Here is a 12,165-nt window from a genome sequence, read left to right on the forward strand (position 1 = left end):
ACTGCTGTGATTGGCCGGTCCACAAACTTCCAGTGTAATTTTCCTTTCAAAAATCAAAATCTTCAAATGAGTTCACAAGTCAGTGGAAAAATATTAGTAGAGAAGTGGACTTTCAGGTCAGTTGATGGAGGAATAAAAGTAATGGAAATATGGACAGAAAGAAGAAAGCACACAAAATGACAATGAAGTAATAATTTATGAAAGAAAATGAACAATGTTAGAAATATGTGATCAAAGCTGTACTTCGGAAAACAACAGCAGACTTAACGATCCCACTGGTGAAATATTTACTGCTGGAACAAAAACTTTGCTTTTTCAATTTACAGTTTTCTCATTTACAACCCTCATAAGCTGAGTAATTCTCACGCTGAGCCGGCGAGTTTGTGAGCTATGAATTCTCTGGTTTTACCTCTCAGAACATAAAACTAACTTAAAAAAAACAATTTTCTTTTCTTGGTACAGGGATCCAACAGGCAGATGAGGACGAGATGAAACTAATGGCGTCCACCCCTCACAGAGACCACATCCACAGTGTTGCCAGCTTTGATGCAATCAAGAAAGTGCAGAAAGAGTTAATCACCCAGGTGTGTGCTGGTGTTGACGATCAGCTCAACTCACTGGTCAGCGGAGAAGAAGGTGAGACACAGACAAGAGTTGCCTACCAACGCTGATGAGATAAATGTTTTATCAGATCATTCATAGGCTCTTGTGCATGCGCACAGCTGGGAATGAACATCAAACATGGACGAAGCCTGGAGATGTAAAGCTAACATTATCTCAGCTACAGTATATTAAACCAGCTTGGTATCATAACCCTTAACCCCAACCTAACCCCAGCTGCAGGTTCTGATTCTGCCACTAATTTCTACAGTTGTTGAGCCGGCATTGAATCTCCAAATCCTGGAGATAGCCTCAAAATCCTTGCGGGTGACCTGGGATGCCTCCCCTGGCGATGTTTCTGGATACAAGCTTCAGTTGATCCCCATGATGGTAGGCAGGAAGCGGCAGGAGCTGTATGTGGGCCAGAGCCAGACATCTGTGGGGGTCAGAGACCTTTCGCCGGACACAGAGTACCAGATCAGTGTCTTTGCCCTGAAGGGCCTGACGCCTAGTGAGCCCATCACCATCATGCACAAAACACAGCCTGTCAAATTGTCTGTGGGTGAGTACAACATGGCTTTCTTTCCATTTTCCACCAACAGAGGACAGAGTTGTCATTAATGTTTTTGTAGACGTGCAAGATCTCGCAAATACAGAACAAAGTCACCAGTTGTAAGGCACCGGTGACTGGATACATGAGGTGTCACAAAGCCAAACTAGAATAATAGGCTCCAGGAGAAAAAGTGTCCTCTGAGGACGAGCCAGGTCACTGATGGGCTCAAGTGATTGACCCCTCCCAGAAACACCCCCTACTACCAAGTCATTTCACAGATGACACCAGTTTTGACACAGGGTATCTTGTCTGTCACTTACAAGCTGAAAGATGAGAATCAACAATGCACATGAGGATGACAAGGCTCTGAAATAAAAAAGAGGTTGAACAGATGATTTTATTGAGCTTGTATTGAATCTTAGAGATGATTTCGTCATTTTGTATTTATCCAATCCAGAATGTTCCCTTGGCGTGGATGTTCAAGCTGATGTTGTCCTCCTAGTGGATGGTTCCTACAGTATTGGTCTAGCCAACTTTGCTAAGGTACGAGCTTTTCTGGAGGTCCTGGTGAATACTTTTGACATTGGAGCCAACAAGGTCCAGATCAGTTTAGTCCAGTACAGCAGGGACCCCCACACCGAGTTCTACCTGAATACTCACCATGACCTGGATGCTGTGATCAAGGCTGTGAGGTCATTCCCATACCGAGGTGGTTCCACCAATACTGGCAAGGCCATGACCTATGTGAGAGACAAGATTTTCCAGGCGAACAGAGGGGCACGCGTGAATGTTCCTCGCGTCACTATCCTCATCACTGATGGCAAGTCATCAGACGCCTTCCACGATCCAGCCACCAAGCTGAGGAACGCAGATGTTGAAATTTTTGCCGTCGGTGTGAAGGATGCTGTACGATCGGAGCTGGAGGCCATCGCGAACACACCAGCACAGACCCATGTGTACACCGTGGAGGACTTTGATGCTTTTCAGAGGATTTCCACTGAGCTCACTCAGTCCATCTGCCTGAGGATCGAGCAGGAACTTGTCATCATCAACAAGAGACGTGAGTAATGCTGCTGGAAATCTCTGTGCACATGACGGGGGGGGGGGGGGGGTTCTGTATATTTGCAGTTTTAATATGTTCTGTGGTTCTATAGTGGTTCTTGTTTGACCAAATTCTGTTTCTGAGTCCTCACGTAGTGTTGGATTTTAAAAAATGAAAACCAAATCACAATTGAAGCAAAGAGGCATTTTTAGTTCAGTCTGGATTCAAGTGACTTTGATCGTGTCACTCAATGTAAAGTCATTTTTTCTGTAGTTTGTTTTGGGGAAAAAGGTCATGAAAATTGTAGATATTGTGTCCACGAAGAAGATTTCAATTCTGTCTCAAGCTGATTTGGACCCTGTTGATCACTTTGCTGGTTTGACTGATTGATTCATGGTGTCATTTTCGTAAGTGACATAGCAACAGGACCACATTTTCCCCGTGTGAATTGGATTTGCCTTCAACAGTTAGCTTTGGTTTATGTGCAGGACAAGATAGCTTCGCATGAGACAGACAGTGTATTTCTTTAGCGTTGTTGTTAACTATTTATGAGACAGCACTGTGAATTTGCAAAGGAAAATTCTTGACATTTGTTTGTGATGAGGTAAAAAAATATTTTTGTAGCTCTGAGCTTTCCAGTTTTGTGTGAGCAATTTAACTGAATGCTGTATGCTATCATCTTCTTTTTCCGCTAATCGTAATTCAGCCGTATAAAGGAATGTTTAAACACCGTAGAGCTGCAGTGTAAGTTGGGGTTTCTCGTCTTAATGCCATCACGGTGGTCTAAAACTGCTTTTCGAATAAGTACTTGTCATCAGTTCATATGCTGTACAGAGACCAGTGGGGAATTTTTTGCATCTATCCAAGGCCTCAGTGAAGGAATGTGAAATAGTCAGATTTCCTTCAAGCACATGTTTATAAGTACCAGTAAACCAGCGTAATCTGGAACATTTACAGTGATGAAAACAACATTTTCACAGTTAAAGATGTAACTCTTCTGCTTTTCATGGTGAATACAGACAGCCGCATGCTCACATATGAACACAATTATTTTCTCTGCGGTGTCTCGTTCTCAGTGGAGGCCCAATGTGTTCGGCATATGTCCACCTTTTGATCTTTCAAGGGTAGCAAGAGATCCTGCGTGTGGAGATTTCTGACCGTTTGTTTAAAAGTCGTTGGACCTACAGGCAACTCAGTGTTACCATGACAACCCTGATGGTCAACCCATCAGGTGTCCTTGAACGACGATCATTCACCAAGTTAAAACAAGTCAAAGTTAAACTACTGCTAAATACTGTCCAAGCCTTTTAAAGCGAACAATTCTTCACTCTCAAAATTATTTTGCCAAGAGAAGCTTCTAGGTCTGCCAGCACACAATGTGACTCACACAAGCTTCAATTACCGATTATATAATTGTTATATAATAACCCTTTCATGTCAACAGAGGGACGAGCGCAGCTCTGAGTGCAGGGCGTCACAGGACAGCCAAATAGCGTTTAAATGATGCCACCGGTGAACGAAATGTACCCTCGCTTCTACAGTTGGCTCCAACCCTGGTGAACTCTTTCCAGTGAAACCTTCTCTCTGCAGTGATCAGATTAGCTGACAGTCTTAGCAGGGTCATCATCACCAATGAGGAACTCAACTTGACCTTTATGATTAATCAATAGCAGACGGTGAGGAAGGCTTTCAAGGTTTCAGGAAATCAGAATGACAACTTTATATTTGGACTTGAATGTTGTTGTTGTTGCACAAACTGTAGCAGTTCACAGGGATCCAAGAGTTACACCAAACAGCAAGACCTGCAGCACCGAGTCCCGTACTTGGGGATTAATGGGGTCTTAATTTGTTGTATGTTGTTGTTGTTAGACATGTTTGTGTTTTTATTCTCCATGAGTGCTGATGGAGGTGATCGAGGAGCTAACATGATGGTGTGTGACCTGTGTTGTTATCAACAGGCATGTGCACTGACAGTGGTGTTTTCCCCTCCTGCTGTCTCCAGGTCTTGTCCAGCCCAAAGCCCTGACTTTTTCAGAGGTAAGCGCCAGGAGCTTCAGGGCCTCGTGGCAGATCGACGCTGCCAATGTTGAGTCGTATTTGGTTCAGTTCAAACCTGCAGCTGATGTTGATGGACATTTTGTGTCCATATCTGTGCCTGGGGACACTCTCAGCACCGTCCTCCCCCACCTCACCCCACTTACCCGCTACGAAGTTAACGTTGTCGCTCAGTACAGCAAAGGGGACAGCTTGCCAGTGACGGGAACTGAGACCACTTTAGAGGGTAAAAAAGTATATTCTAGACTCAACTCAACTTTTTTTTTCAAACAGGCAATAATACTCTGCCTCGTGTTGTAGAACAAGGCCCGGTCCGCAGCCTGGGAGTGTCTGAGGAAACAACACACAGCTTCCGGGTGTCATGGGAACCTGCACAAGGGGCCGTTCTTCGCTACCGACTGACCTATGAGCCTGTTGGCGATGAGAGCTCAAGGTTAGAGACAAGCACTGTTGGCGATGAGACAACCATTGTGCTGCAGGAGCTTCTGCCTCGAACCACCTACCAAATAACAGTCACACCTGGATACAGCTCTGGTTCTGGAATGTCGATGCAGACGGATGGCACCACCAAAGAAGGTGATTACACGTTTTATTCCTTTACACTGGAAGATGTCATAGTGAGACTCAGCGGACTGTTGAGGTTCTGGTTTCATGACAGTTTGTGGTTTGTTCCAGTGAGTTGTGCTTGTATGGTCAAGAAATGGCAGGGCTGGAATTAGTTTATTTGTGAGGAACAAATACAGAAGAACTTTGACAGACACAGAAGCAGTGTCCCATGTGCTGGAGAAAGCATCACAGTATTTAAAGTTACGTCATAATTGTCTGTGAAAGGATTTGTACAAATAATGCGTAAGTTAAAGCAGACGATCCTGAAAACGGTGGTGTGTTACCATGAGTGACAGTTCGTGGGAGCTGCGATATGAACTATCATTGAGGAAAGACAACTGAAGTTCCTTCCAAAAATGCTTCAGTTGTCCTGACAAGAAAGTGATCCATTTCCATCTTATTTTCCATTTTGATGTCTTTGTTACTCACTCTTGCCACATGTCTTTGAAACCTTTGACAAACGTCTCTGATACTCTTTTACATTCATCATTTACACTTTCTTCTCCTTCAATGTTTATGTGGGACTGATCCACCAACTGTAAACAAGAATCACTTTCAGTGGAAATTATTCTCACGAGTGTTAAAGTCATCAGAAATGTCCAGTCACAAAGTTATTATTCAGGAACAGACGATTGGAGCTTGGAGGAGGAATGAAAGATGCACCACTCTGATGATCACAAGTCAACAACTGTTGAGCAAAATACGCGGCGTTATGCTGTTTGTCTTGGTTTATAATTTCAAAAAAATTACATGTAATGTGAAACTTGATAAAACTTTGTTCTTAAATGATCGCCAATAAGGTAGAATTCAGGACCGTAGAGGAACAGACACATGCGGTCCCTTGAAACGTCACTCTGCATCATCAGCGACCACAGTGGAAAACTGTTCTGCTCGACTCTGACAGGTCCAGTGACCCATGTTTGTCCGCTGAGGTTTGATTTTCTGTCACTTGTTTGCTTTAATTCTAAAATTCCACACACGAATGGAAAGTGAGGTGGTGACGCTGCAGCGAGCGTCTTGTCAGCTCGCCGCTGCCTTACAGGGAGAAAGATAAAGAAAAGCAAGGAAGTAGGGAGAGAGAAGAAGTTCTCTCAGCCAATAAACAATGACAGAGCGGCTGTGCTGCTCTGGACCATGTCATCTTCAAGACTCACTCAGACAGGTAACAAATCTTCAGAGGTCAGGAAGATCTTCCTCGTCACCATGGCAACAGCTCGACTGACCCCCCCCTGAGCAGCAGTTTTTTCATCGGAGGGGAATTTCTCTCTTTTATTTTTCGAGGGTTCATAAAATGAGGGCCGGATTCATCACAGCGCTGACACGAGACAGCCAGCTGCCTCTCAGATGTTGGCACTGCCATGACGCCATCTCACAACTATGACTTTATGCAACACCCCCAGGTTCCGCAATTTTGGACACAAGTGCATCATGCATAGACTCGTTTTAATTTTCTTTTTAAGCCCTTGACATGTCCATCACTCAGACCCTCTGTTATTAGAATGACACCTGGATCTGGATCTGTGTGTCTGGTGGTTGTCTGATCCAGTCTACATCTTTGGTAGGTCTTGGTGTCAAATGTCCATCATCTTCACCAAATGACCCCAAGATGATAGACTGGATCTTTCCCCGCCATGTTGGCAAGGAGCCTGCTTCTGATTGGCTGCTATCTCATACTCATGAGCCCATTCTGATCTGGAGGACAGAGATCTCAGTGATGCAAGGTGTAAAGGTAAAGATGAGGTCAATGGCGTTGTCTTATTGAAAAATAAACCTGCTGATTCGGTCACCATCCAACACGCCAGCTCATTTATCTTCTCCCTGTGCAGGACGACCTCCTCAAAGCCTGCTTGTTTCTGTTTATGACCAAATGGAGATAAAATGGAAAAGTTGTCTGATGCCAGATTTTGGTGGTCACGGTGTTTTCTGTGCTGCATCAAAGGTCTGCTACTGAGAGACGTTGCTTTCATTCTTTCCTAATTTGTTCAAACGATGAGTCACATGACGTTTTATAGACATGATCCATCTCAGCAGTTGTTTGGCGTTAACCTGTCCACAGCTGATATGTCAAGTGACTGCAGCTGCTTTGGGCTTTTTCGGTGAGTCTTTGACTTTCAGCAGTCATCTGGATGAAGCCCAGAGAGTTGACATGAACCAGGATGAACAGACGCTACACTGCTGTGGGACAGAAAACCTTTCAAACGGAGTGGAAAAGAGGAGGCTTTTGAAATGACAATTGTCTCGAGAGCTCGTCCATTTATGAACGATACAGTTGATGTGAAGCCGTCCTGCAGCCCTCAAACACAAAAGCTCAAGTTTGACGAGGAATCAAGAATGAGTGAGCTTGGAAACAAAGGGCTGTTTGAACTTCTTCTTGTTCCATCATGACCACATAAGCAGATTTGACCGGCAATCATCAGCTGTCACTGGCCCCTCCTGCTGGAAGGGTTACTCTCGCTCAGATGGTTGTCTGGAAAGCAGCAGTGACGACGATGCAGCTGCTGAGATCATCCAAAATGTGGAAGACCCCCTTTTCTTCAAATAGAAAAGCATACAAACACAACAGCATCACTTCACGAATGGCCACATCCTCTCGTTGTCTTTTTGGATGCGAGCGGAAGATGATGTGACCTGGTGTCTGGTTAAATCTCAGTTGTCAACTGTTGTCAGTGTAACCCTGCAGCTGCAGGTCACAAACGGGTGGCCTCAATGTAGCCTCTTTGAAAAGAGGTGAAACGTCTTCTACACTAAAAGAAGTCTAGCTGCCTACGCCGAAGTTTTAGACTTGATGTTGGTCACGTTACTAATCATGATCTTCATGATGCTCAAACACTCATTTTACACAGGATTTGACATTAGTTTTGGTAAATGGACTTCCTACCTTAGCGGGACTCAAAGCAATTTACAGTGACGTCTTATTCATTTGGCTGTCCTCTGTTTGATGTGGACTATATTTTTTTGGTCATCGCGGCACAGGTGACCTGACATCTTTGTTTGACTGCAGTGGTTGTGGCTTTCCCTCTGGAGCAAGGGAGCAGACATATTTCCAGATTCCTCATCAGGGGTTAGCAATGTTAGGCTGCTTTGTCCCACAGACAATTAATCCCTCACCGCCTGTATTTGTGGTTTGGACTGGCACTCCCAGCCACATCCTTGACCTGTGCCTGCTGCTATTCCATGTTGCCACAAAGACTTGGGGTTGGGGATGGAGTGTATGGCTCTAGTCCCACTGTCTTCACTCCATCAGAAAGACTCTAGTGGCACAAAGGGTTCATGAACGCCTCTCACTAGCTAGAGCAACGAGAGACCACCAACAGTCCATTCTGCCAATCCCCATCCCACTGAACTCCGTCTGTGTTGATGGCATGGTGCATTTGTAGTAAGTATGAAAAAGATTAATCTGATTGTGGGTTCAAGCTCAACCCTTGAACAAGAGCAGCTGAGACTCTGAATGAAATCTTGTCTGTTCCACCTGACTGAACATCCCAAACTCGACTGACTCTGGGTCATCATGATGACAACAGTGCCTCCATATTTAACCAACTGCTTAAAAATCTCAGTCTTTCTCTCTGTTTTATTCTCATTTGGAAGGCTGGAGGGTGACGTTTGCTTCTCAGCTGAAGGTCTCAGCTTGCTTTCTAGAGTTAAACATGTTCACACTTGAGTTTGTGTAGTTTTGATGGATTAATTGTGCAGCTTAGTTAGGGTTAGGGTTAGGGTTAGGGTTAGGGTTAGGGTTAGGGTTAGCTGCTGCTTTCATGCCTTCTGCCATCTGTCTGGCATATCCTGGCCTCAAGTCGATGCAGTCGTCAGATTTTCTGTGTACAAGATCTACGATAAAGATTTTCCCTTCTGGGCCACCAGTACGAGGGGTGCAGTCACCCTGGGCATGCCAAGCTGCTGGTCCATGGAACATGTTGAGTGGCCAAGTTTACACAAAGTCGGATGCCAGCAGACTTTCCAGTGAGAGGAAGAACCATATGCAGCTGAGTCCAAAACCATCCTTCATTCCTGAGTGCCTCCACACTTCAGACACCAATTCAGTAAACCTGCATGATCTTAGTAGCCAGCAGGGGGCAGTGTCATTGTTCTGTATCATATACATTGGACGACTAAGTTTACTCACAACAAAAATTTGAAACAAAACAAACGATGTGTCAGATATAATGCTGCTGCAGCGTTAAAAAGTCAAGGAAAACAATCTGCAGCATCAGATGAGGGCGACCCAAACCTGATGTTAGCTTGTTGGCATTTGCAGCTGGGATTGCTCGAACACGATTGACAACAGCGATGACGCTGTTACCTAAACTCACTCAAACTGAACATACATCTGGAAATCAGCTACACCAGAGAGAGCTTCCTGGAGAGGGCGCTAGCTTGCCAGCTAACTAATTTGACATCAGCTAAACACACATCTGTCATTCTGGTATTTTAGCACAACATAATCAAACTAGGCAAGAACATGTATTTTAATATACAATCATTCATATATTGGCAGTTTTGGTATTTGTGGCTGTTTGTCTCAGATGATTCTTATCCTTTATAAGGGAACATTTACGTTAATCTTAAAAGTTTACGTTGAGTACGAAGTTTGTTGGCAAAAACCAAGCAGTAACCCAGTTAAATGATGAATGAGTTAGTATTTTCCCCCTCATGACCAATGCTAGAATTTTCTTGGAGTGACTGATGTTTGCAAGTCTCACAAATCCTCATTTATTGCATCAGATGAGACCTCATCCTCTTTTCTTCACTTTGCTTTCAAAAGGGTTAGGGTTTTGTGTCAGATCATTTTTGGATGGAAGTCAAAACACAATCCAGCATGAAAACAGTCAGAAAATGATTTTTTTCTCTCCAAAGTAGATGATGTGAGTTAAAAGTTTTTTTTATTGGGACAAGAATCTGCTGCCTGTGTAGTTTGGGTTTTGACAGACAGACAGACAGACAGACAATGGATAGACAGCTTGAAAAATGCATTTAATTTCCCGCAGTAGACTTCAGGTTTTGTTCTGGATGGATGTAGGAAAAACAAAGCAAGTTCCAGGTTTCCATGTGACGGCTGTCTGAGACGTTTACCCTCCAAAACCTCCAGACGGCTTGAAGCTGATAAAAAATGGCATGGCAAGCTCCCGGCTCACTACTAATGAGGGTGGCGGTGGCGGCAGTGAGGCCTGAGTGACTGCGACCCAGCAGCATGTGCCCAGATCAACCTTGTACATATCTTAACAATGACTCACAAGACATCTCAGATTGATCAAACCAAAGTAACATCATGAGCGCCGCTCCTTTGTCTGTCACACAACCGTAGAACGTCCCCATCCGCTGAAAGAACAACACTTTATTGCATCTTTGATTCAGCTTTTAACGCTGATGTTGTACCTCTGGTCCTCATTATTTCAGGTTGTGTGAATTAAGTTTTTCCAACTAATAAACACAATGAAACCCTCCACCCCCCGGAGATCTTTATCAAAATGGCAGAAAGTGGAGAATGATTCACTTCCCCCTGGAGATTACATAGTTAAATGTTAATTATCAGTTTGTGGAAACTTGGCAGCAGCCGGCACATTTCTCCATTTCAGCTCCTTTAAACTAGGAAGGCTTGCCATGTGATCGTCTATAGGAAAGTGACTGTACGTCTACCGCAGCAACATGAGCCGCCATGTGGAAATGAAATTAGCTTTAAACAAATCTGCATTTTGAGGTTTTGGCTTCATTGAGTCTTGGTTGAACTGTGGTAAAAAACAAAAATTTGCTAGTGTGTGTGAGTGTGTGCACACATGTGATTTACCACTCTGAACAAGTGATGTCATTTTCTGTCAAAGTCTCTTGTACCAAAGATGTCTAAAAGCAGGTCTTGGTTTAGACTACAGCACATTTCAAAGAAGGAACAGAACTGGAAAATGACCTGGATGAGGAATGCAAACAAAAGCATCTCTTGCATCGTATAAGTGGGAGAATAAAACCATACCCTTCCGTACCTGTTGAAAGTTGTTGCCGTGGTTACTGTGTTTGTAGGAACAGATGAGACAAGAGGATGGAACAAACAGCAAAGAATGTCAAGTTTCTCTTGAGGCCGTGTGAGATAAGTGTTCCATGAGCACAACGACTGTGTTTAGGATTCAAGTGACGCGACTGATCAAACTAGGTCACTACGCCGCCGCAGGTCCCACCAACATGTCTGTCTGAGGTTGAAGCGATGTGCCCCAAGTGGCATGTTTGTACAGAAATATGCTGAGTTACCAAAACATGCCTGAGCTCCAGTTCACTTCAGGGTTCTAGATCCTGCTGACGTTGTTTCTCGAGGTAACGTTGATTGTCTTCATGGGAGCGTGAACGTTTTCAGAGTTGAACGCTAGAATTTGATCTTTGAGAGGAATTGTTGATGTGTCTCCTATCAGTTCACCTGCTCACGAGCGTAATACCTCTATCCTAATCCAGTTCTTCATGAAGATTTGATTGCATGTGGATGAAACAAACAAAAATGCAGATGAATCATAAAGTAATGTTAAATATGTCCATGAACACACTCATCACAGTGTGGGCTCCCAGCTGAATATGAAACAACACGGTAACAAACCATGACTAAGATACTTTGTCTGATGGAATAAATGTTGCCTCTGCTGTTTCATGTTTGTCCTTCTTATTGCTTCACTATGGAAAACCAAATGCTGATAAAACCCATCTTTGCTCATTTTCAGAGGTGGGTCCGCCAAAAAACCTCATCACCAGTGACGTGACCGACACCAGCTTCGCTGTTTCCTGGACAGCAGCTCCTGGGAATGTGAAGATGTACCGAGTTCGATGGAAGTCCCTGTTTTCTGAACAGGCAGGAGAGAAGATGGTGTTGGGAGACGAGACCAACACCGTCCTGGAGGGTCTGAGCCCAGAGACACTCTACCAGGTGTCCGTAGTTGCTGCCTATGGCCACAGAGACAGCGACCCGCTCTCTGGACAAGAAACCACCGACGGTGAGGACACCAATGTCAATGATATTTAATCAAGCGCGGATGTAGTCATACAGTGCGTGGAAAAATAGTACATTTTGATGATTCCTGCTCAAACCTGCCAGTTTTTACATTCTGCAACTCGATGAGAAGTTCATTGTTTCTATAGCAATGAGTGACGTTGGCAGTTTGTAACAGCACAACATTAAATGAAACTTGAGCATAACAAGAGATCGAGGCATTCGACTTGCGGCCAGTCTGCGATGCTCCAACCGCATGTCCCATACAGCTGTGATCCACTACAGGGCCAGTGACCCTGCTCACAGGGTTAATTACAGTGTCGCCGACGGGTTTGACTGTCCTTGACTGCA

At 44.2% G+C, this 12,165-nt stretch overlaps 1 protein-coding gene across 7 annotated transcripts in view; it reads left to right on the plus strand.

Annotated features, from left to right (window-relative positions):
* Positions 1-12,165, plus strand: part of LOC147243478 (collagen alpha-1(XII) chain-like) — an 86,784-nt gene that overhangs the window by 7,593 nt on the left and 67,026 nt on the right. For all 7 annotated transcript variants that reach the window (XM_086188604.1, XM_086188606.1, XM_086188605.1 and 4 more), the window contains exons 8-13: positions 463-636; positions 872-1,162; positions 1,611-2,213; positions 4,198-4,476; positions 4,551-4,826; positions 11,549-11,818. In XM_086188604.1, the coding sequence (XP_086044730.1) occupies positions 463-636; positions 872-1,162; positions 1,611-2,213; positions 4,198-4,476; positions 4,551-4,826; positions 11,549-11,818 (1,893 nt within the window). The remainder of the gene's footprint in view (positions 1-462; positions 637-871; positions 1,163-1,610; positions 2,214-4,197; positions 4,477-4,550; positions 4,827-11,548; positions 11,819-12,165) is intronic.

The sequence above is a fragment of the Aulostomus chinensis genome, chromosome 20, assembly GCF_037954235.1.
Source record: "Aulostomus chinensis isolate RoL2024-O1b breed Wild chromosome 20, RoL_Achi_v1.0, whole genome shotgun sequence".
Classification (NCBI taxonomy): Eukaryota; Metazoa; Chordata; class Actinopteri; order Syngnathiformes; family Aulostomidae; genus Aulostomus; species Aulostomus chinensis.